Genomic DNA, 26,738 nt, shown 5'->3' with positions numbered 1-26,738 from the left:
TTTTTTTTATGAAAATCTAGTGTACTGGTGAGGCCTTTTTTGTTGTAGCTTCTGCTATTTACTGAGTCATTTCTATGTTAGCTCAATTTAATCATCAGCCAAAGTTAACTATTTTCCCAATTACCCAGATCTAACCACATGAACTTAATTCTTATTTAAAACATTGTAACTAGAAATTACTTAAAACATATGAAAGCGTTAAAGCTAAACATAAAATATTTGTTAAGTAAAAGCTGTACCTATACTGGCTTAACTAAAAACCAATTCACCTTACCTTTGACCTGACAACACTATTCATATTTTGTTAATGACAGTGTGCTCACAGTACTTACATCAAAATAAATAAAATTCTTGTTAGCTATTTAAACTTTTAAGACTATGTTGAATTATTTGATAAAATGTGCAACACAAACAAATGTAAGTTTGAATAGTACAGTAATAGTTATATATCAGTATAGTGATATATGCATGTCAGGAATGAGTGTATCAAAGGAGCAGCACATGTTAGATGTTTTGGAGAGAAGGTCGGGGAAGCCAGACTGAGATGGTTTGGTTATGTATGGAGAAGGGATAGTGAATATATTAGTAGACGGATGCTGGAATTGGGGCTGCCAGGAAGGAGGTCTCGAGGAAGACCAAAGAGAAAATTTATGGACGTAGTGAGAGAGGATATGAATGTATTTGGTGTGAGAGGAGGATACAGAGAATAGGTTTAGATGGAGAAGTTTGATTCACTGTGGCAACCTGTGACGGGAAAAGTCGAAAGGAGAAGAAGACAAACAAATATATACCTAAGTGCTGCACTGAGAGCATCATCAGACCTTTGCTTGAAATCCTGCATCTCTATTTTACGTTACGTTTGAAATGTTACTGTCAATAAATGCTCAATGCCCCATTTATTAAGTGTTTGCAGAAACAGGAATGAAATTTTTTGCTTTTCAATTAGATTAGTCTATTATGTGTTTCATTTTATATCATGTTATCAAAAACGGATTCAACATCTATGGATGAGGAACAATAGCAATTAAGGGATAGTTATTTTGTTTGTAATGTCTGAAACAACTTACAGTATGACTTGACATACATATTTGAATAACAACCTGTTTAGATGGTCATTAGAAGTGCACTTGATCATATAAATCCTTTAAATATGCATTTTTAATTGAGTGTGTAAATGGATTTTTAACTAGCACTGACACTGGAATTCTTGATCAATGTATGATGCTGAAAAGCATTTATCGATTATTACATTTTGGAGGTTTTAGCTACCAAATGACACCTTAATGAGGATTTAAAAATGGGATTTCAGACAGGTACCACACAGACAGACACACACACAAACACACAGTCAGTAGTATTTACTTGAGACCGAACAGAAAGAGATACAGAATATATGGATATTTCCTTCGTCTTCGGATAATGTCATACCGTCACCACTTAGACCATTTTACATTTTTTCAGGGATTTGACTTCACCGGCTTCTTACATTCCCAATACCTGTCTGAGATTGTCACAAACTGCTATTGTAACATCTTTTTGCATTTCTCACCATAAATATTTGTAGAACATTGAAATTAGTTAAATGCTTAGTCCTTTACAGTTTAAGTCCTAAATGCAGCCAGGAACAAACTTTTTCCTCACACCTCAGAAATCATCACAACTGACTAACTTTAATAGCAAATAAATATAAAAAAAATACCTCTTAACAAAAAAATAACATGCTTTTTTGTATAGGTGCAGTTAATCTGTGTCATATTTTGACTTTTTAAGAGTCAAAAAAACATGAGTGAAATTGACATTCAAGGAGTTAAATCTCCCTCTGGATTTGAACAATTTTAACCAATATGATATTTGATTCTGGGTTAAAAATATGACACTTATGAATGGAACAAAAAGACTGCAACAATTGCAAGATTATATAATAGAAATACTTTTAATTTGAAAGTTCATCATAGGCATAATCGTAAACAAGAAAGTTAGAAATGCTGATATTTTATTTTCATTCAAGCTTCTTGTGTCACACTTTTTCTGTCACACACATAAAAACAAACACACCGAAAATTTAAAAAAAGGTGACAACAGATTCTTCTGAATTAAAATGAAGAACAACCATGTCCTTAAGACTGCTAACAGACACGCACGCACACACACACACACACACACACACACAGTTCTGCATCATGTTGAGGGGTCGTGATGATGTGGCAATTTCTACCTGGACAGAGCAGAGATCCTACAAAAAAACAAAATGATTAGTTTTTCCTATGACTTTTTTCAAGCTGCTGGTTTGATCACTGAAACCAGAACATTGTGAATTGCTACAAAGAAATAAATACATAGAGTATCATTTTTAACACTGAAATAAGTTGGTATCTTGAGTTCCTCACTCACTTGAGCTTGTCTTGTAACAATTCCAGACTCTGCCGGTCAACATAACGTGAGAAGAGGGAGAGTAGGTTGGAAGGGGTAAAGAGAGGAGGCGAAAGAGTTGAGGAGGAAACCGTGAGGAGCTCCCTTGTAACCGAAAACACCAACTCAGTCCTGTGGAAAGGTGAAAAATAAATACATTTTAAAGGATTTGCATAGAAGTTCCAGTTTTGTTAAAAGTGCAATGATGTGTGATATCAGTGTGACACATTAAGTGGCTCACCATCGATTGTCATCCATCAGTTGACAGTTGGGATCAGAGCTTTGCATCCTCTCTCCCTCACTCAAGATCAAATACAGCAGAGTCACACCAAACTGGAGACAGATGGAAACACACACACACACACACACACACACACACACACACACACACACACACACACACACACACACACACACACACACACACACACACACACACACACACACACACACACACACACACACACACACACACACACACACACTGAGGAACATTTATATGCAAAAAAAATAATAAAGTACTTTGAACCATCTTCTTCTTTCGGCTTTTCCCTTCAGGGTTCACCACAGCGAGTCAACCTTCTGCATCTAAACATATTCTCTGTATCCTCCTCTCTCACAGCAACTACCTTCATATCCTCTCTCACTACGTCCATCAATCTTCTCTTTGGTCTTCCTCTAGACCTCCTCCCTGGCAGCTCCAATTCCAGCATCCGTCTACCCATATATTTACAAACCCTCCTCTGTACATGACCGTCTCTCCAAAACATCTAACATATGCTGTTCCTCTAAGAGACTCATTCCTGATCCTATCCATCCTGGTCACTCCCAAAGACAACCTTAGCATCTCCATCTCTGTGACCTATAGCGCTGCCTCCTGTCTTTTCGTTACTGTAACGGTTTCTAGTCCATACTGCATCGGTGGTCCGACCACTGTCTTGTACACCTTTCCTTTCATTCTGGCTGATAGTACCTGAAATCCTCCAACTTCTTGATCTCCACCTCCTGTAGCCTCACTGTTCCACCCGGGTTCCTGTCATTTACACGCATATATTCTATCTTGCTGCGACTAACTTTCATTCTTCTCCTTTCCAGAGCATACCTCCACCTCTCTAGATTTTCCTCAACCTGTCCTCTACTCTCACAGATCACAATGTCATCTGCAAAAATCATGGTCCATGGAGATTCCTATCTAACCTCATGTGTCAGCCTGTTTATTACCACTGCAAACAAGAAGGGGCTCAGAGCTGATCCCTGATGGAGGTCCACCTCCACCTTGAACTTCTCTGTTACCCCTACAGCACAGTGACCACTGTCTCACAGCCAGCATACATGTCCTGCACCAGTCTAATAGACTTCTCTGCCACTCCAGATTTCCTCATACAATACCAGAGCTCCTCTCTTAGCACCCTGTCATATGCTTTTTCTATGTCTACAAAAACAAAACGCATGTGACATTTTATTTACGCAAAACATGACTGTTTTTGACCTTTATTTATTCAAATTGAACAAATGTTGGTTGTAGAGGATGGCACTTGAAAACAATTAACTGACAGGCACAACATTTAGCAGATTACGGGTTGTACATAAGTTTTCAAAACATTTTGGTCCTTAGTTCAGTGCATCTTAAAGTGCAGATAAAATAAGTATATCTAATCTTGATTTGCAAGACTATCAAGTTTTTGGTTTAGTTTAAAAAGTTTATCAGGACAGTGTAAAATTACAATAAGCACAGAGGCGGAGATGTTTGTATCAGATTGTAGCTCATAGCTAATCTCCATCTGTAGTCCTGGGAAGACAATACAAATATAAAACTGTACAAATAGACAATATATATAATATACACATAGGCAATAAAATACCTTTACAATACATAAACAGGCAATAAAATTAGCAAAACCCAAGTGATATTGTTCTGTTTGTGTGTGCCTTATTGTAAACTAGTGTGGACAGTTTTGTGTATGTCTATGTACCTTGTTTTTCCTGTGGCCATCTGTGTGCATGTGTCACCTTGTTGTACAATACTCAAGCTAGGTATGTTTGCACCTGTTTCCATAAGAGTATGTGTGTGTTTGTACACCCAGTGTAACACTGTTACCATTGTTCTGTCTGTGCTTTTGTACCTTGTTGTGCAGTATTGTTGCCAGTTGTCCATCGCAGCCCTGAAGCTCCTGAAGTAGGTCTGTGAGGGCGGAGCTAGATAAGGACTGGATGATGGTAGAAACCGGCTCCACTAAGCAACACAGAACCTGGATATGGGAAAGGGAGTCAGGCTTGATCATATAGTCCGACTTGCCAGCTATGTTATGTGTGTGTCTATTTGTAAATTGTTAAGTACCGAGGATTTACAACCCAATTACATAATGAACATAATGCATTATGGACAATTACAGCAAAATTCTAATATAATTAATTAATTACATAGCCTTGGTTATCCCAACGGCTAATGTCATCATAGGGTTAGTGTAGAGCCACACACACTAACACCACCACCAACCTTAATTAGAAGCAAGTGATACTCTGAACGCATAGTAAAATTATATCTTCTCACTAGTCTGCATATCTGGATAAAAAGCCATGTATTTAGTAAGTCTGTGTAAGAGACAATGACGCAGAGGATGTCGTTAGATGAAGGCAGACAATTTGTCACAGCAACCCCTGAAGGGGCTATATATATATATTTCAAGACAAGGAAGCTCCAAACAATGCATGGAGGGTTTCATCTTAAGTCTAGTGTCCTGAGACTATGAAGTAGAAGTGAGCCTCAGAGACATTAACCATGAGGAAAAAGCAAGCCTTCAGCAGTAAATCAGGAGGATGGCCCCCAAAGATCGCCTACTGATTGAATGCCTCAAGGTGCAGAAGCCCAGTAAGGAGCAAGGAGGCCTGTCATGTACAGATAAGTCCCTGGATGGCACATACCATCTAAAGCTTAGAGGAGTGGCTGACATTGGGGGGGGGGAAACACACCAGTGCCTGGAAAAAGCTTGACTAAAAGACAGCACAGAGGCCTTGATCATGGCAGAATAACAGTAAGTCTTAAACAAAGATCGATCAAGGGGTCTACCAAACCAGACAAGACCCCAAGCATAGGCTATATACAGGAGTCCCTGAGACAATCCAGCCCATAACAGTGCATAGGATCATCAAAACTAGGTGGCTAGCTGCGTGCACAGAAATTTCTGTTGCGAGTATGGGTTGGAGATCCCAGAAGACACTTCCAATGGTGATCCCAAACAGCCAAGCCAAAATTCTCTAAGTACAATAGCATGTATTATTCAGAGGCTTAAGATTCAAGGCACTGTATCTAGCCTTCCTGAATATGGCTGTAAGTGGAAAACTGATGACAAATTTAAGAGACAGAACTCCAAGGTCAAGGTACATCAATGTCAGATCGCACCATCCGTCGCTATTTGAGTCAAAGAGACGAACAAGGAGGACACCACTGTTGAAAGCAAATCATAAAAAAGCAAGACTGGAATTTGCCACAAGGCATACTGACAAACAACAAAGCTTCTGAGAGAACGTCCTTTGGACAGATTAGACAAGAGTAGAGCAATTTCGGAAGGCACATTAGCTACCGTCACAGATGCAAAGAAAAGCAGTAAAAGAAAAGAAAACACTTAAACATGGAGGATACTCAGTTATGTTCTCAGGCTGCTTTGCTGTATCTAGAACAGGGTGTGTTGAATCTATGCAGGGTATAATGAATTCTCACGACTCTCAAGGCATTCTGGAGCGAGACGCGCCACCTAGTGTCAATAAGCTTCATCTCAGTTGCAGGTCATGGATCTTCCAACGGTATAATGAACCAAAACACAACTAAAAACACCCAAGAATGGCTACAACCAAATCATTGGGACTATTCTAAACTGGCCTTCGATAAGTCCCTATCTAAATTGTATTGCACATCTGTGGAAGGAGTTGAAACACGCTATCTGAAGAAGGTACCTTTCAAACCTGAGACAATAAGAAGTGGGCAAAAATACCAGTTAACAAGTGCAGAAGTCTCATTGACAGTTACAGAAATCACTTGATTACATTGATTGCCTAAAAAGATTGTGCAACAATGTATTTAGTTAATAGTATCATTTTTGCCCAGGTCAGTCAGTTTTTCCATGATTTTGTTGAACAACAATTCAAAAGCAATGCCTGATTTCCATTGGTTGATTTCTAAAATCTGTAACTTATTATTTACTTTTGTCGGCTTTCAAGTTATTACAGTGATCTTTCATTAACACAAGGGTAACAACAATTCTGTCAACTTGTGTGTGCGTGTTTGTCTGTGCACATAAACAGACCAAAATTCACTTTTATTACACTTTTGTGACTAAAATCAATGTTTTTTTGTAACCAAACTGACATTTATTGCAGCTTGTTATGACAGTAGATCCAAAAGTAAGGATGCTCCAGTATCTGATTATTTATCAACCTGATTATTTATTTTCATACAGTCTATTTAGCCTGACTGATTATTTCTCAAATTACAAAAACACAGTTACCTGGTCCTGCTTATCTTTCTTGGCGAGGGTGGGAAGATTGCGAGCAATGACCATGACAACGGCAGTAGCCTGGGCTGATGGCAGAAAAGGCAAAAGCCTGGATATGAGCCGTTTGCCCTTCCTCACTGACATGATCATCACACACTGCTCGTCACTCACTCTTAGGACACAGGAGAAAAATTGGTTTAGTGGGGTGCAAAATACAGTACTATATACTTCCACATTTTCTATCTAGACTGTACCGGTCATCCCACTCTCTCTCTTGCAGAGATCTGCACAATTGCATAGTGTTGGTCTTATGCTGTTCCAGCAGAGCCTCCCGATCTTCCTCAGGTGCGTGGACAAAACATTTTTCAAAATCCTGAACCTCCAGCAGCAAACTATACATCTGAAAACAGACAGATGTGATTTCAGATTACTGTAGTGGAAAGGGAAAGTGTTAACTTTATATTTACAGCCGTCGTCATCCCACCTTTTCTACCATGTAGAGTATCTGCCGCCTCTTATTCCATACTTGCTTCTCCCTCTTTTCCTGATTGCAAGAGATGAGAAAGAACCAATATGCTTGTTAGGTCACCCTGGCTGTGACATTATAATGCAAAAGACTTTCATCAAAATAATACATAATGCATTATGCATAATGTAGTGAGCATTTTAGATTCTGGTTTAAAAAAAAAATTGCAATAATATTTTAGGAATTTTCTAAATTTCTGTTTAAATGATTCATCCTCATGCATGAAGTGATTAACTGAATGGCATAACAATGTGAGATGCTCCTAACACGACTAGTAAACTGCAAACCAATAAATGAGCAGGGCTGAATGGAATAAAATAGCATCAAAAACATTCTGCAATTTTACAGTAAAATTTTAAGGAGTTGCTAAATTTTTTTTTTTTTTTTTAGATATTTTGCCTCTCATCTGAGAGGCTTCTTCAGTTAAAAAACTAAGAAGTTTCCATTTGTAAGGAATAGAGATTAACAGATTGATGCTTGTACACCCAGAAACATTAATGTGCCAAAAAATTTCAAAGTACCTCATCATCCGTGCGAGTGGTTACAACAGCATCAATCATTTTGCGGGGGTTGTTGACACTGGAGACAGTCAGTTTTCCCAGGGAGCCTGCAAACTGGACTGTTGGGGTTAAAAAAATGGATACATTTAAATAAATAAATTAATCAATCATAAAACATTCAGAAGTTCAGGCACTTCATAACAAGGTGCAGAGCAGATAATCTACCTGGCCTGTAGGTATGTTCAATCTTGGCCACCTGAGGAGTGATCAGTTTGGTGGTCAATTCCTTCTTGCTGCTGTCTCTGTCTCGTTCCAGGCGCTTTTCCGAAATCTTCTCATAGTAGTTCTATATGTGGACATTCAGATGATATTAATTCCATACTTAATCAAAAAACAAACATCTTGAAGGTGGACAAATTTGAAATTGATATGTAATTATGTAAATCTGCGTGGGAATGAGTAAGTGAGTGAATGACTGTTTCCCTGTATATGTGGCCCTGCAATTGACATGCTAACAGCCCAGGGTGTACCCTGCATCTCACCCGATGGCAGCTGAGGCAGGCGCCAGCATCTCCCCTGATCCTGAGTGCAGGATAAGCGGCAGATGATGGATAGATGGTCTGAATAAGCTGTCCCATCCATGGAGCATTGGTAAATTATTATTACATCTGTTAAATTTTGCTCCGTGGCATTGGGCGATGAGCATAGGGCCCAGTAGCAGACATTTGGGCCATTAGTGGTCCATTTCGGATTGCTTGGTCAGACATGCACACCAGTGGTCAGGAAACAGTCTGTTTCCTCCTTGCAAAAAGGAGCAGATACAGGTCCAGCTGATGTGTTAAGGAACTTCTATGGCCCTGTCCAGCTTACAAGGAGTAACTACCTGTCTCCTGGATTGTCCTCCATACTCTGAGACTTCTGATACTTGACTAAAACTTGCAATGGCACATATTGAAGTGCAATCCTAAAGGAGTTGGCCAACTCAATTTCAGTAGGGTTCAGGTATTGCCACATGGTGCCAGTATATTCACTTTCGCTGACAAAATGCAAAACTACTTGTAAACAGTCTAATGAGATGAGGAAGGGAAAATGTCAGTGGTCTCCACCTGTAATACCACTCCTGTTTTGGGGTCATTTCATATTTGCCCCTCCAGTATACCTGTTGTTAATTTAATTAACACTAAGTAGATGGAACTTTTTTTTAACTCCCTCAACAACAGAACTGATTAGCTCAATCCCAGAACTTTAAAGGGAACTTTAATGATAAGCACTTGTTGACCTTGATATGTTATTATTCTACTCAAATACTCATAGTCGGTTTGTCTACTCATAGCCTGTTTTAGTGGTACTCATTCACTCCTGATTACTTTGAAAATCTTATTAATTGGAACCTTGGCTTACTAGCGCATCAAATTATGAATATTCTGAGATACGAGCCCTGGCTTAGTGCTTTTTGCTTTGTGATACGATCCCAGGTCTGACTGATGAGCAAACAGGGTGAGCGATTGGCATCCACTTGGACGCCGCTGTCTGTGAAGTGGTGTGACAAAAAAAAAAATGCAAACACGCCGTCCACCACTAGGTAGCCCAGCAAAAAACATGAGCACAGCAACCATTTCATGTCATTACCAATAATGCGTTGTGTGTTTGATTCACAGTAGTATAGGTTTTACACAGGTTGTGCTTACTGACACAACGCTCTGCATTCTTCTAGGCTTGGGATCGGCTCAAGGGTAACAGCGACTTGTGGGGGGTGGGGTTGGATGGAGGGAGATGATTCGCTGTGCTTAACAGCCGAAATGAAAAAGACCCAGAATGCACTGCAAAAATTGCAGCGTACAAGTGATACGTTTTTCTCATGTCTAGGATATTTTTGAGATCAAATTCTTATAGCACAAGCTATAAAACGGGGATAATATTCCACCAAGTTGGGGTTCCCTTTCACTGACTTGATGCTATAGCCATACTGAAAAGGCGTTAAGAGCAGTCTTCATGTTTTGTTCTCTTTTGATACAGACAATAAAAATAGCAGTGATTAACAGGCTACCTTACATATTAGCCTACCTGTAACTCATGAACAGTTGATAGCATTCATATCAATATACAGATAAATTTTTTTATATCCATCTCACCAAAATGAATTAATATTCAATACAGTTTTCTATACCAACTGTGGTTGGTTCAACTAATGAAAGCAGGTGGTGAAAAAAGCCAAGGATCAAAGGACTATAATATCTGGTCCAGCATTTAAAAGGTGGTCATGTTAAGGATCAAGCTAAACCTTTTCCACCATTTGCTTGCCATTTCCAGAGCTAAAACAATTTCAGAATATTTTGGACTGTCTGACCAATTTACAGAGGTCATAGGCTTATTATTGGCTAGGATTTGATAAAAACACACCAGTAAGAAAGGTGCCCCTACTATTGTCCATAGCTTAATTCTCTGTAGACTGAATCAAAGCCTGAAGTCCATTCCAAATAATTAGGGTTTCAGTCTTGATTCTGTAACGACTTCTTTTATTCTTCTGCAAAAATAATTCGACAGTTTACACATCTGCCAAGTAAATTTTCCCTTTGCTGACAGTTTTTTCTTCATAACAATAACTGTAACAGAAATATCACAGCAGTTTTGGCTATGAGTCACAACAGGAAACATTAGCTTATCTTTCTGTTTTAAACTGTAAAGAACTCACCAACTTGAAAATATTCCAATGTCATACTCTATATCAATCTATATTTGTCAAAAATTGATAAATATGGAATGAAACAGCAATATAGGGTGGTGACAACAAGATAGAGGAAAGTTATCTGAAGCTCTTTGCAGGACTGGTAATATTTCAACGTGAACGTTGTGGACTTACTGGTGTGAAAAATGCTTTAAATGACGAAAAGGACAATAAAGAACACCAGCATAGTTTATCAGTCAATACCTAACTAACCTGATAGTAGTAGTCATCCAGGTATGGGTCAGTACTTTGCAGCTGCATCATCTGAATTTTGGTGACCCACTCCTTCTCTTTCTGTGTCATCAGGTTGCTGTAGGGGTCCCTGCTGCGCCGATCACCTCCAATCCTGCTTCGGTCCCTGCAAAAGAAGACACGTCAAGGTCTTTACAAGAGGTATTCTATCCACCGATATTACGATATTACACTAATGTCACAAAATCCAGGTCAAGAGGACAATGTTTTTCATTTTACTATTAAGGATATTATTGTGCATTATAAAGCAGTACTAAATGTGTGCACTGCATTCCACAGTTCCTGCAAGACTTGGGTGGTTTTCCATCATTTCTTAGTACCTTCTCTATATCACTGTTGTGATGTTGTTTTATACACAACCTGTGAGGTTCCTGGATTCACCTGAGTTCTCTGTTTTTCTCCCATGTTCTCTAAAAACATGCAGTCGGTTAGCTGGAAATGGAATGAATTGCTCTATATCACTAAACGTGGCCCAGTGACCAACTGCCGGGTATATTCTGCCTCTTGCCCCAATGACAGCTAGGAGAGCTCTGGCCACCCCCACTTTTACCACCACCCCCTACCCCGGCCCTGACTGCAAGTTGAGCCAAGTCATGCTCGAACTGTGTAGTGGAAAGGGTCCAAAAGACAAGTGTCATTAAACTCTAATCTAAACCGAAAGGATCATGTAAGACACTAAGAATCTGTAACAGCTTCAAATAATGCATAAAATCAAGCAGGTTAAACTCTTTTGTTCCACTCTTTGTCTTCTTTTGTCCTCTCAGACACTAAGGATGTGCACACCCAGTGAGGGCACTAGAAATAAGCTCACGCACAATTGACACTTGTCAATCTGATATTACAAATGTGGTCAGAAAAACAGGCACTAAAATGCTTGGAGCTATATGTTAGAGCCACTAGAGACAGAATTTGGTTCTGAATTAGATAACACTGATCTTTTTAAAACAAAATCAGTCCCTTATTTACATAGCACCCATTAGCTGCAGGGAGTGACTGGGAGATGTCCCTGTCACTAATAATAATAAACATGCCATTCGATAAAATACAAATATATATACAGTACATGATTTCTGTGAAAGACCAATTGGCAAATATGTTTCACTAACCACCTTTGATGAAAATTACACTTTCCCAATTTCTGGACACACCACCACACTCCGCTCTTTCGCCATGTTCAACATCCAGAGTTGTAACTTTCAAAAACAGCCAATTAAAGGGTTCCACCTGTCGATCATCACAGTATTCCGATCGAAATTATTTCTATAGCTTCATCAAAATAAATTGTGAATAACAATGGTTTTCCCCATCAAGTATATTTAATTTTTCAATGCCTCTAGACATTGAGTTTAATGCTTTTTAATGCCTTAATTTTTGCAATATCTATCTAATTACTTTTAATGCATAATACATTGAGTCAGTTTTAATTGCTGTGAATCGTTTAAGATAGGAGTCTGAAAAGAATGCTTTCTTTGTTTAGTGTGCAGGCCTGACACTTTTTTCCGCGCGCAGCACGCACGCACGCACGCACACACACACACACACACACACACACACACACTCTTACCCTCCTCTACTCTGCATGCGTTGTGTGAGCATTCGGCGGTGTTGGGGATGTAGGTGGGTGGTGTTGTGCCGAATGGGTGGTGTGTGGTTAAGGGGTCCATGAGGTGGCGGCAAGCCCATTCTATGACCATGTGGAGGATGGGGGCAACCAAAGAATGGCCTGAAACCACCACCAGGTAACAAGGGTGGAGCAGGACTGCTGTGGGAAAGACCTGCCACCTGGAAACACACAAACACAAGTAAAGTGAATAGAGACAGACTCATTGCAGCTGATTTTTTTCTTGATATGAAGCGCAGTTATGCCCGTAAATTAAACAATTATCCATTCATTTCAGATTTTTATTTGCTTTATTTGCTTTACTATTGTATTTAGTACATTTTATTAATCGCCAACGGGATCAATTCCAACTGAGCTTCTTTAAATATTATAATATTATAATACTTCTTTAAATATTTCCTAATGTTATTACACAACAATCACAATCACAAAATGAATACAAACACAGAGATAGAATTCTTGCTTAAGGCAACTAAACATTTAGGGGAGGGGAAAGCACTGGTTCCGCTTTTCCGGACCATTTCCTAACACCATTTGCTTGCCATTTGAACCATTAAGCTACATTTAAATTCACTATTTTGGTATGTCTGTTTTTTTCATATTCTGTTTGACATTATAACTCTAAAAGTATTACGCCCTACTGAATTCAGTATATCACTGGCAACCACATCTCAGAGGCACTATGAATTGAAAACAAATCTTTCAAAGTGTCTCATTAGCAGTTTCAATGTTTGTGTATTTATGTCCTTGAATGTGTTACAGTTATGTACTTGAGAGTTTAGCAACTGTACCTGAGAGTTTAGCAGCTGGGTCCGTTGAATCTGAGAGATAACTGGACCCACTCTGGGAGGAAATGCACCTCGACACAGTGGTGAATTCTGAATGAAAACAACACATTAAGATCTCAAAATAATGACATTAGAGTTCTTTTTTGTTGAGGCAAAAGAAGAACAAGAACACTGGAGTAGGTCATAAAATAACAAAAATGGTCTAAAGCAGCTGTCCCCAAACACCGGGCCACAGACCAGTACCTGGCCGATGACCATTCGGTGTCGGGCCACAAAGAAAGAACATTGTTTAAAATCATGCCTATATCCTTTCATTAGTCTACCAGGTATGTTATTTTGGAAAATTGCCACTTGCACCAGTGCCTCACTCCTGCAATTGACTCAGTTCTAGGGTCTTTCCATGCATCGGCAAGTTGGCCAGCTAAACCATGCTAAGATGGCCCACAAACAGATGCCGCGGGAGAGCTTATATAAACAAGGAGAAAGCGCCACACTCAGAATGGCAGCAAAAAGAGTTGCACTTAAAATACCAAGAGCCCTACTTAAACTGTGGCTTCATCTCAGCAGGTGATTCACAGGTTCGACACGGGGTGACAGGGTAGCTAACAAACCCATGTAACCTTCAAAACTACTTTGCCACATAAAGAGCCCCCAACCTCACCACCACCACTGACAACAACAATTACACTAAGAATTATCAAGGTGATCTGTCCGCAAAGAAAGGTTTGAGAACACTGGTCAAAAGAACTGTCAACACATACAAAATTGACAACATTAAGTGAATACTTCTTGTTTGGTATATCTATTTGAAAAAATAAAATTAGTTAGTCTTGTGGCCAATGAAGTTTCAAGAAGCTTTGTAAAAGTCCAGCGTAACCCCTTTAAAAACAGTTCACAAAATCATGACACCATGCAGGCAGTAATACAAAAATGAATAAATAACTAATCATGACACGGTTGTCTGTTGACGGATGTTGTTGGCAACATCAAACAGTAAATAAAACATTTGGAAACACACAATAAGGTTTGTCACTGTAGTTCAAGTGAAATGGATGTGATATTTACTGTTTCAGAGTCAGAGCATACTACATTCAATGCTAGCCGTTATGGTTGACCCAAAAAGGGCAGACATTAACAGTAAGAATATATATCCATATACGTAGATGTGAAAGTACTGTATGCAAGCACACTCTCATATTTCTAAATTTTATTGTAAAATATTCTATATAATTCTTAGGATGAAGAAAACTTCAAAAATATTCTACCAGGGTCCACTAACAACGTCACAGGAAGTCATTCTTGGTCCGGTAATAACATCATGATATCTCAGTATTTTACTCTGGTAACTTATGTATCATATACTCTGACATCACTTATATTTTATTATTTTCATTTCTTAATTTTAGTTTCATTTTACTTCTTTTCATTTCTTTCTGTATGGGGCATCTGGTATCACACAATTTCCTACAGGATCAACAAAGTATTTCTGATTCTGAAATCACACATCTGAAATTAAGATTAGAGTCAGACAAAAAGCAGTAGGTGTAATCTGACTTTTTTTCTCTCAGTCACAGCTGAGTTAAGTACTTTTGTCAGATTACATATTTGAGCTTTAACACTTGCCATGTATAACATTTATCTTAGGTTTGTACAATTAATCTGCTGAAAATGTTGCAATGACAGTCCTGCAGTATGTTAAAATAACAAAATTCTCTAAGCACACCTTCAAGCCTTCAAACAACCCCAACTTAAATGACTTAATAGATTAACTATTGTCAGCATGGGGTTTCATTAACACTAACAGCAATGCACAGCAATATATACATTACTATCAGTAAGTAAGAGCAACAAAAAGTGTCACCTCCTTTTAAAGTTTACAAGGAGACTGTGTCTGGCCCTAAACATACCAGACAGATCCCTCCTCAACTTAACGAACAGTATTAGACACCTATGTAAGGCTTTCAACCAGCCCAAACGGTCACAAACTTGGTGCAAATTAGTTACTGGTCACAATAAACAATGACCTGTCATAACATAAAACATAACATAAAACCTGAGATTTCACCCTTTTTATGTCACTTCCCTTTGACACCCCACTGTATCCCCAAATGTTAACCTCCTAATCATGCATCATACAAGACCCTGTCCTGAACCATGTAATTAATGCCAAGAAACAAGTGAGTAGCCAGTAGCCATACCTTACTGAACTCTGAAGTTACATCAACATGAGCAGTCACTGCAGAGAATCTATCACTATTTCATATCCTACCAAGACATCACAGAGTAGAATACTGGGCCAGTAACTTCAAAGACAGAGAGGACATGGTAACCTCACCACGATTTTTAAGGTTAAGTTTGATTTACCTAAAAACTTCAGAAAAACTAGCAATCCCCATTGCTATCCCATGAAGGGAATTCACAGATAGGATCTCCTGCCCTGTAAAACTGTTCCCATCATTATCTGAAATGATTTTGCAGGACTTTTCCAGGATAATTTAAGCTGCAGCATTATGATAGACAAGTCCACATATCATATACAAGTTATCCCACTCCCCAGTGTGTTGCAAGGATGTACTTTTCCATACTTGAAATGTGGCACATTTAAGACTACCCATTAACCATAGTTAACCATCCGTAAGCTGCCTGTCTGCTGAAATCAAAGAATGTTTCTGCTTATAGCAAACATACAAAGTTGAATAGCTGATCACATCAACTGAGATGCTGCACTGGCAAGTAGCAAAGAAGAGCTGTACCTCAACAGATATGCAGTTGCAAAACCTTTAACTTATTTGTTTTCACTCTCAAGGAAGCTTGAGTCGTTGGGGGGGGGGGTTATAATTTTGGAGGACAACTTAAGCTTCTTTGGGACATTTTACATTTTTTTTCTCAGATTACATATGTTTTCCAATGCTGGATTGGTCAATCATTTTGCAGTGTGTCCCAAAACAATGGGAACCCTCCTGTTAGATAGACTATCAGATTTGTCATTGCTTTTTTTCCCTAATAGCTAATGAAAATGTAACTGTTCTCCTTCAGCAAGCTTCCTATTAGTTCCCTGATTCAGTCTGTAATAATGTCTCTTGACAATGTAAAGTGTAAGAATATATTTTCAGATTTCTGGACGCACAGCTTTAAAAAAGCAATTTGTGAAAGGAATTTAGCGGATTTTATCAGATTAAGCTGGTATAAATAGATGCATAGTTCTGCTATAAACTTTGCAAGTAGATTCAATTGAAAGCAGAGGCGGCTTCTCAAATCTTGAACCTTTCCGAATTTTTCTTGCTGGCCAAGGTAAGTATAACTTCTCTGTTTGGCATCCTATTGCCTATGCAGATTTGAATTCTTGGATACTCCCAAATAGCAAATTATGTAAACATTTAGCCTCCATGAATAAATGTTTTATTGTTTTTTTCTTTTTTGCTGAATAAAACTACCTTCCTTCTGCAAAGTATTTTTACTTTTTCCCATTACAATTCCCTGACAGAATGAGGCTTTCATTGAGCAACTATTCAAATGGGAATATATAGTTATATCATTAAAGCATATAGCTTAGGGCCACTGTAGTCATGCAAAGCAGCATGCAACAATGAAATATTTTTTGCAAGCTCTCCCAAGTCACAAAAATGGATTGGTAGGCTATGAGCCCTAAGTTTGACACTTGCTGTAAACATTGGTATTGAACATCGAATACCGCAGAGGTAGCATGTTGAGAGACTCACCGCTATATTGAGGAGCGTATTTGGTGACAGACGATCAGGGAAAGGAGGGGGATATCTGTGCTGAACTGGGGCTCTCACATGTACTGCTGTGGAATGGTGGATCTAAACACACAAACACAGACATAAAAGAGAATGCATTTATTACTGATTCAAGTATAGCATTTACAGTCTAAATATATATCCAAACCAAGTGTTGTATCGTTGTTGGGCAACCATGCAAAGCACTGATTGAGCATGACAGCAGCCATGTTCGAGCCTAAGGTCGTTCATAATTGTATCGGTTACGAGAACACCCTAGGACAAAGATCAATGATGCCAGTCAATGATTCGTAGGACCAGCTGCAGTACGCACTGACGTTTGGGTGAAAAGAATAACCCCGCTTTAAATCCCCAGGGATTTAAAGCCCAGGGGGTTGCTGGTTAGGATGGTTCTCAGTTTTAAGAAAAATAACTAGAGGGTGTGTTCCAAAAGGGGATCATGGTTTTTGTATTCAAAAGAAAGTTAATGCCAATGTACTGGAAGGGCAACGACAGCATACTATCAAACCACTGACTCAGGAGGAACAATGTTGATTCCATTCATGTCCTGGAACAGTGGACCAGCCCTTCACTCTCACAGAGGTCCTAGAGAGTTAATGGGATTATGCTCATTCTGTCTTCACTTTCTTAATAGATGACTTATGACATTATCCAATGGAAGGTTCATTTGGGTGGGGTTTCTACAAGAATATTGGCACACAAGTTGGGTACTATGAGCCATCGGATCTCTCCAGAACAGTTTCCATGTTCTCCCCGTGTCTGTGTGGATTTCATCCCACAGTCCCAAACCATGCAGGTTAATTGGGGAAAAAAATTGAAAATTTCAGTCTGTCTGTATATGTGACTGACTGGTGACCAGTATCCCGCCTCTCGCCCGATGACAGCTGGGATAGGCTCCAGCACCCCCGCGATTCTCGGTACATGATAAGCGGCAGGCGATTGATGGATGAATGGAAACTCTAGTCTGCTATTTACCTGATGATTCAGGGTATGGCTCATTGGTTGTTTGGGTGGGGTGCCAATAGGAACTGCTCTCACTGGAGGGGAGCCAATCACAGGAGAGGAGGAGCGTGGAGGTGGGACTCTTTCTGACAAATCCCGTCCTTCATCATTCCTCGACTGAGGAGGTCTTTTAGGGAGACCAACTTCCTTAATTATGGACAAAAGTGGACTGTCCTGTAGATAGAAAATGTAAATGAAAAACAGCTTTCTTCACAAGCTGAAAGAGACCTGAATTCTTTGTCTTGGCAGTGTTTTCCAAATTATTCTTCATTGTATTTTTCCGTTTTCTTAATTACACACGGACATTTGAAAAAACAAAGGTCAGCCTACATTTTTGGGCTGCCACCTACTGCAACTCAAAGAGCAATGATTATTACCCCCACCTATTATTTTTATTATCACTATCTAAAGATCAGAGCTGGGAGATTGATATTTTAACTCAATTTGATGAAAAGCAAAGCACTATCAATTCAATATCATCGGATTCTGATATCATAAATTGGAGACTATAATTTTTACTTATTTCAAATATTACATGTGTCCATTCTTTTTGGCTGCTCTTTAGAGACATTTCAATTCTTACATTGTTAAACATAAAAACTCGAGACGTCATTAATTTATTGAAAATTCAATCAGAAGCGAAATTTGGTCTAATGTTCAGTATTTTGGCTAAAAAACTAAGAGTAGCTAAAAATATCCACCGCATATTGCTGTCTCTCTTGCTTCCATGTTACAAGCATAGAGTATATACATAGGTTAAAAAAAAACAACTTCCAAAACACTATCATTTAACTCTTTGTGTTCAATGTATATTGTTAACATTAAGAATCACCCATTACATAAGGAATCAATTCAAATCAAATTACTCACCTCCATGTGTGTAACTAGTCCAGGGGTGACACTGACTGGGCCAAAGCCCATACTGTTCTCCCAGATACTGTGAGAGTTCATCTGAAGAAGACCACACATTATAGTTAGCGCTTCTAAATCTATGACCTTTAGTTGCCACTCAGTAAACTAAACCAACAACCATAAACCCAAATCCAGCACATAATTCAATCTTTATACCTTACACTGGCAGCAGAATGTCCAGTAATTAAATAGCTAATTCAAATGACACAGGGAATTAAATCATAAGGACGACAACAAAAAACCCTCTGTTGTGATTAAATATTCAATGTTTTTTATCAGACAACTAATTTATGACAGGAAATGATTTTTCTCCTCATATTTACTAAATGGTGTAAGGCCTTGTTTTCAGACAAGTAAAAGTAACATCTGTCACCTGGCCCATCGCTCCAGGCCCCCGGCGAAGAAGGTGCTGTTGTTGCTGGTAGCTGAGCAGGGTTGTGGGAGAAGGGCCAGTGGAAAGGCCTGAGGTAAGGCACAGAATGACAGTGAAACACAGACAATTCCTCTTTTCAAAAAATCACTTAAGGTATTACAATGGTATAGCAGGCAACAGTAATATGCTTCTAAATCAACCAGCAGTGTTCCTAAATTGATGATAACAATTCAGGATGGCAACATTCAGGATGCTTTTTCCTTTTGAAAACATTTTCTATAACAGTCAAGCTGATTGAGGAATACCTTCCATTTTTCAGTGAATAGAGAAAATCCAGTTGTAATTGTAGTGCTAACATGAAAGGATCTTTTCCAAACGGTCACGTATATCTTAGCTTGTACAAAAATAATTCAAGACGTTTCTCAGAATTTCATAAAACTTTTTGCAACCTTTCAATAAATTCCCCAGTTTCCGCGCATTATTTTTTTATTTTACTATTATTTATTTTAATGTATTTTAAAGAGACTTTGTTATATATCTACATAGGTTCTTGTTAAATAAATGTTTATCACTTTTCCTGGACACTCTTAAAAAAACAGACATTTTATTGACTAAAAAGCTTTCCTAAGGAATTTAAGTAGTGGTAAAATCAGACGGATAAAATACATTCTTATGATCCATCATTTAGAGTCTGGAAAACACAAGTAAAATTAAGGGAAAGCCATGAAAGTTTTAGACCACAGCTAACGGAGTCTTTTATTTACACAGAACTGATGCCAATCATATAATTACGGCCTGCAGCCATCAATCCATAAGAAGCCATGAATTATGAGGGAAAGCATTGGTCTCCAAACTGAAGAAAAAGGTAAGATTTGCTACAAAGTATGTGGTTCATCGCCAAATGTCACTTGGAGCTTTCACTGAGGTTTATGCTGCTATTGTAACGTTCACTAATGAAAGTCCGACATCTTCTGTTTGTTCAAAGGGATAACATTTGCATGACACATTTGAATGCCTATATAGATAGAACTTCAAACCAGCATGACCAAAATTCAATTTGACTGGATTAAGATACAATTATTATACTAATAATAATAATAATAATAATCAACTTTACTTTCAAGCTCATCAACTTTATTCCTCTATCGTGACCGCAATTCTGCCAATCACTCTAGTTCTTAAAAATCTGCACCAGTACACTTCTCCATCCTATCACCCTCTTAAGATCCTTTAGATTCTAAAGGAACTAGATCATTCTAAACTTTAGAATGATCTAGTTCAAAACTCTACAGCCACCTCTCCTTGACACTTCCATACCTCCACAGGTACATCGTCAGGGCCCACTGCCTTTCCTCACCGTAAAAACTGAAAGACTTGCATTACTATCAAGCACATTTGATATTGTCGAAGGCCCATGACTAAGAAAAGACTGAGACCACCTTACACTAAAACAACCAAGATCACAGAAGCATGCTGCGACTCCAGTAAGACTCTGAGGAATTCCTTCCGACTTTCAGTTTTAAACCTGCGACTGTAAAAATCATGAGGTGTAAACCCAGCATTACTCCAGACTTTCTCCTCCTTTTCTAATCACATCCCACTTGTAGGGTATAACCACTGACAATATTGAGCATCACATCTTCAATTTCTTGCTCCAGACCCATACTCTATCTGGAACTCTTTTTACTTCTTACTTGTACTACTTTACTTAGTTTCCTAACGAACTCCTCCTTCAAAATGACTCATATTTCATTTCTCTTCCTGTCAATAACATAATAGAACAACTTGAGTCCTGCTCCTAAGCTTCTAACTTTGTTACCTTTCCACCTGGTCTCCTCAAAGAACAGTACATCCCCCGCCTCTCTGCATCATATCAAACGTTCAAGCTTTTCCCGTCATTGTCCTAATATTAAAATTGACTGTCAAAGCTTAGTGTTGCTGATTTTTGTAGATTATTCAATACTGAATAATGTAAAACTGAATATAAATAAAAAAATATTTAGGATACTTTTATCAATATGAGAATTTAGCATTGCAATGGTGCGATAGTTTGAATACTGTTAAAAGCAAAGATCAGTTAAAGGCATTGACAAATGTAGACGTTCACCTGAGGCGGAGGGTTCAAGAGGAATCTGACGTTGGGGATGATGGGGATGTTGGTGGGACTGAGTCAGATTCGGGATGGAGGTGGGCTGGGTCAGGACCCTGGCTCTGGGGTTTTCTCCCATCCTGGAGGTCGGGGAAGGACATGACCTCTCTGTCGCCCCGACCCCAGCGATGGCTGGGTCAGCCTCGAGGATTAGTCGAGCTAGAGACTCAGCCAGGTCACCCTCCCTTCTTCGATCCTCCACATCTGAAACGCCATTTTGACTTACTGTATTACAGTTGTTTCATTATCATCATGTCTAAGATACTTTCACTTGAATAGGTCAATTCCTGGTGATGACATCACTGACCTGGGCGTGGCAGTTTGGATGACGATGAGAAGTTCAATGAGGGGAGATATGATGGATGGGGGAGATGGATGGCAGCAGAGGAGGTGCAGGTAGAAGACAAGTCTCCAGCTCCACCTAAATCTGACTCTCCCCTTATCCCCTCAAAACCACCGCCTAGAGCTCCCTTTTCATCTAGCTCTGTGAGGCGCTTGTGCTCCTCCTGCCAGTCATCATCTGGAAAACAAGCCATAGAAAATGATTTAAGAGTGAAATAACAACATTCTGATTTGCTACAATGATTATATGACCAACAATCATCTGTGACAAATTCTAATCAGACAACAAACAAAGAAACCAATAAAATCAGTCGTTGTCTGATAAAATATGTGTGGAACACCCTCACTAAAAACGATCAAGGAAATTGGAACGTAATCACAAGAAAGTATCGTTAAATAGAAAAAGAAAAATTAAAACGTTTGTAAATGATATTTAAATTTTGAAAAAAAATAAAAAGTTAAAATGTAAAATGTTAAAAGACAAAATCAGTAACAGTGTGTGAGATTCCTTCTTCTTGACTGCTTTTGAAAGGTTTCTGAGCTCAATTCCACATTTAAAATATACCAGTATATTATGGACAAAGTGCAGTAGTGCTCTGTGGTTGATGTTTTCATTTTCATTTCAACTAATTAGACATTGCTATCTTTTATTTTTATAAAGGTGTCTAAAAGTTTACAGGTGGTCCTCATTTAACCATGGAGTTACGTTCCAAGGGGTCTATCATTAAGCGCAACACAGTTTCTACCATACTACCGTACAGTATTTGTATACATATTGGCCATTTGTACTGTACTAATTTACCTTTTTATCAATTAATGTTAATATTTGCATGAATATAAGCCAATTATAAGCCTGGGTAAGCTTAACGTTAAAATATGCGTGGAATACGCTAGGAGTGAGTTGTATTGTATAAGATAAGATAAGATAAAGTTGTTCTTATCTTATCTTATACAATACAACTCACTCCTAGCGTATTCCACGCGTATTTTAATGGTATTGCAAAGCCCGTCAGAACTCCGAGCCGTTGTTAACCGTTTACATGGTTAAGTGAGGACCACCTGTATATAGTGCCCAGCTCAACTAACCAATTGCTCCAGCTCCAAAGGTGTCATCATTGAACTGATCAATTTCATCTTCTTCTTCTGCCAGACCCTCATCTTCTTCCTCCAATGTACAGTCATCATCCAGGGACTACACAAAATCACATGGACAAAACAGTGAAAAGATCATTCAAAGCAAAAGAGGAGAGTTAAATTGGTAAGAAATACTGTTGCAGCAGATTATAATTGTTATAACTATTAGAACAGCAACAAATTAATCGTTTTGAATCTCCATTCTTGTCTTCTTTCATCTTCTCCACTAATAAAGGATTATCTGTTTCCATCTTGCCAAATCAATGTTTTTAAACATTTACGAAAATTAATTAGGTCACTCAAAATAGCCATGCATTCCATGCAGGGAATATAAAGTATTGTCATAATGACAGTAAACAAATGTTTTAATCTGACAGATCTTTATATTGGTCCAGTGATTGACTTGTGACCGGTTCAGGTTGTACCATGCCTTGCACCCACCATCAGCTAAGATGGGCTCCTTATCCTGCCCTCCTCCTGTGAGTCTTTGCTGAGAATGAGCTGTCCAGAGAATCAGTACTATTTTCAGACCTAAATGAGCTTGACATTGACACCATCATTTGACTGAGGCAACAAATTATCTGATATTTAAATGTCTCCTTGGGTATTTAAAATTGGTGACAGATTACTAAAAATGTCTTCATCATACCAGATATATTTTGCAGCTAAATGTAGAGCGTAGCAAAATCTAGATTCCTGCAAACTTAAATTTATCCACCTTTAATCCAGCAAACATTTGGTTGCATTTTATGAATAAGAAATATGAAGCAGCTATGCACGTCATTTTGAAACTTCACAATCTTATCCGCATTACAAAACATTAAACACTACAGTATCTGTGTTTTTGAGAAAAATACTGAATAAGCCTTACTCTTCCTGGTGCTGTGCCATCTGCATTTTTGTTGTGTGCCCCCTTTGTCAACAGTGTATTTATATGGTTTGCATTTTACTTGTCTGAAGTATAGAAAAAAATCATTTTGTAATATATTTCAGACCATCAACTTGGCCTCACTATCACTATATAATCTAACTCAAGATTACGATCAGAGCCAAAATGTTGAATGATCAGAGACCTCGATCATCATTTAATGGGCACACACACACACACACACACACATATATATATATAAAGAAACACATATATAGATGGATGGATGGATGGATGGATGGATGGATATTTTACCGATTGGAGCAACATACCGAATTGTTCAGTGGACATCAAGTATTCCCCACCCTACAGCATTAAGCAATACAAAATGCCAACACATCCAATTAACTTTTAAACAATATCGTTAAAATTGAGAAATACATCACAATAATAACGAAAACATGGGGCTGTTACGTCCAGTGTGACGCTATGACCACCAACCCCTTTCTTCCATCGTCATCCCGATCAATCGCCGGGAAAAAAGCACAATGTTACGTTGTCAACGTTTATAGTGTCAGAGTGAGCACCAATTGGTAAAAATTTTCTTTATTTAATTTTATTTAAATCACAAGAACTTAAGACGTATCGATGACTTCGAAGGTAGCAGGGAAAGAAGCTAGCGTTTATGCTAACCCTGACATTACATCACGCAGCAATTTTCTTAAGGAGTGCTATCTTCGCTCTCGCAACTTACTGCAATGTATCGTTGGAAAAGGAACACAAAGTTCTTCTAACGGCAGCCAGCAAATATTCAGAAAAACGAACAGAGAGTGCAGAGCTCACTAAAAAAACGTCTGCTCTACCTAAAATCATAGCCGCGCAGGCTGCTTCACAGGCCCCGCCAACAACATTGAATTTTGCAGCCGTGTAAACAATAGGTAACGTTCGTCGTACAAAAACTCGCACAAAACAAAACTGACACCATCCCTCAAAAGAACTTTACAAATTGTCCTTAAGAACCTGCCAAGGTGTGTTTACGGCCAACAACATACCTGAAATCGAAACATCTGTCTTTAAGCTTTTTGCGAAAGAAGCATCGAGAGGCAGGCGGCGTGCGGATGACGCAGTTGGGACGTTCACGTACGTTATGAGACAACGTGAACGAGCACGCAAGGAAGTCGCCGACGTCGAGCACTTTCCGCGTGCTCGTCATTTCTGTCGTTACTGTTTTACTCGCGTATTTTTATCGCCTTTGCTTTAAATTCGCCTACGACAGCATTCTTAAAAGTTTCACGAAGAATGGTGTTTTATTCCCGACATTTTATTCCCCGTCTATTTTGTAGAAATACCGATTACGTGTTGATGAAGATTTTATTTATTTTTTGTCTTTATTAATATTTTAATATTAATAAATATGTTTTGACAAATAGTTAACAAATAATATTTTTATCAATATTTAATATTTTAAATACATTTGATATGGAATCGATTGCCTCCCTGAGAACTATGTATCTCACTCTATCCATACCCACGAAGGCAAAAGAGACACACTTTAACATTATGAATAACATCAACGTATCTAAAGAATTATTGTGGTTACACTTTAATATTGAAGGTAATGTTTGTACACTTTGAGAAGACAATTTTTATACCACGGACCATATATTTTTCTCATGCGAAAATACACGTTTTTTGGAGTAAACCTCAAAAATGGATTAAAGACAAGCCTCCATCAGAGATGATATAACATTTGGTTTACCTTAAGGAAACGAAAGAGATGAACTCTGTGTCAATGTTATTTTAGGTTTGGCCAAGTTCATACACAAAAACAGAATGCAAAAATGTCCCCTCAATTTTAAATTCTTTAAAAACGATTTTGAATTATATATGAAATCTTTAAAACATATAGAAAAATCAAAAAATCCAATACCGTTTTATGATTGATATTCCTTTGGATCCATTGAGCTAAATACATATTGTATTCCCCTTGCCACCTTTTTTATTTTAATTTATTGATTTCAAATTTCTCACAGGCCTTTATTCTTGTTTTCTGTTACAGTTAATTGTTTGTATACAAAATAAGTGTCCTTACGTTTCCTTATGATCTATCCTTTATTTAAAAAAATAAATAATTAACCCATCATGGATGAACCATGATTGCTCAACCTACTGCGCCACGCCGCCCCTATGCCTGTCAAATATCATACGATTGAATTTAATCATGCTTGTGTATATGTTTTTTTTGTTATGCATTATAAATTCAATAAAGATTATATATATATATGTATATATATATATATATATATATATATATATATATATATATATATGTATAGTCCAGCCCGGGGGTATTTAAGAGGGCATTCTGTGTCACTTGATTATAGCAGCCTATCAGATGTCAGAATCAAAGGTTTACTGCCGAAGCTTGGTCATGCCAAGTTTAGTCCCACACTTCTGCTCATGGAGCAGTGTAGATGACTTGGAGAGAAAATGCTCGCAGTGTGGAGTTATTTTTCATCCGCAGCCAAAGGTAAAGCTGAAAACAACAAGAAATGCTCAAAGTCCCCTCCACCACCTCCCGTCCATTCGAAAACATTACAGGATAGTCTCATGAAAGCCAAATACCCAGGGACAGCTAACAGTTAATGTGTTATGAGTGATGAGAAATTGAATGTATCATTGGTTTATTAAACTTCCCCAAATATGCAGCCTAGCATTCAATCTTGGATGAAGCCATGGTCATCGCTCTTTCATTTAGTTGACAAATTTAAATACATACCTGTGCTATACCACAAAATATTGACAAATGATTTTGCTTTGTGGAATGTTATTAATGGAAGTTACATCTCTGTTATATCAGGTTATAGGTGTGTTTTTTAGATCAGAATT

General features: G+C 38.3%; 1 protein-coding gene across 1 annotated transcript; it reads right to left on the bottom strand.

Annotated features, from left to right (window-relative positions):
- Positions 1-1,914: 1,914 nt before the first annotated feature.
- Positions 1,915-24,983, bottom strand: patl1 (PAT1 homolog 1, processing body mRNA decay factor). The gene is made up of 20 exons (XM_086176784.1): positions 24,902-24,983; positions 22,934-23,039; positions 21,813-22,025; positions 21,469-21,709; positions 19,357-19,450; positions 18,942-19,022; positions 18,045-18,245; positions 17,031-17,132; positions 13,315-13,401; positions 12,467-12,684; positions 10,864-11,008; positions 8,151-8,271; positions 7,947-8,044; positions 7,384-7,443; positions 7,154-7,299; positions 6,912-7,071; positions 4,533-4,658; positions 2,651-2,742; positions 2,392-2,541; positions 1,915-2,233 (listed from the first exon to the last, which is right to left on the bottom strand). Exons 1-20 carry the CDS (start codon positions 24,914-24,916, stop codon positions 2,212-2,214), a joined length of 2,478 nt encoding a protein of 825 aa, XP_086032910.1. The 5' UTR covers positions 24,917-24,983; the 3' UTR covers positions 1,915-2,211.
- Between the last annotated feature and the right edge of the window lie 1,755 nt (positions 24,984-26,738).

The sequence above is a fragment of the Fistularia commersonii genome, chromosome 29 (genome assembly GCF_037954325.1).
Source record: "Fistularia commersonii isolate RoL2024-O1a breed Wild chromosome 29, RoL_Fcom_v1.0, whole genome shotgun sequence".
NCBI lineage: Eukaryota > Metazoa > Chordata > Actinopteri > Syngnathiformes > Fistulariidae > Fistularia > Fistularia commersonii.
Note: the sequence above shows the minus strand (reverse complement) of the source record. Positions and strands in the feature narration are given on the sequence as shown.

Bases quoted from the DNA above. Each gene is read 5' to 3' on its own strand.
- patl1 (XM_086176784.1), bottom strand. The intron at 19,451-21,468 runs CTCAGGTGAACG...TCTGTGCCTTAC, and splicing joins ATTCCTCTTGAACCCTCCGC to CTCAGGCCTTTCCACTGGCC. The intron at 2,542-2,650 runs GTGAGCCACTTA...ACCTTTCCACAG, and splicing joins CTGATGGATGACAATCGATG to GACTGAGTTGGTGTTTTCGG.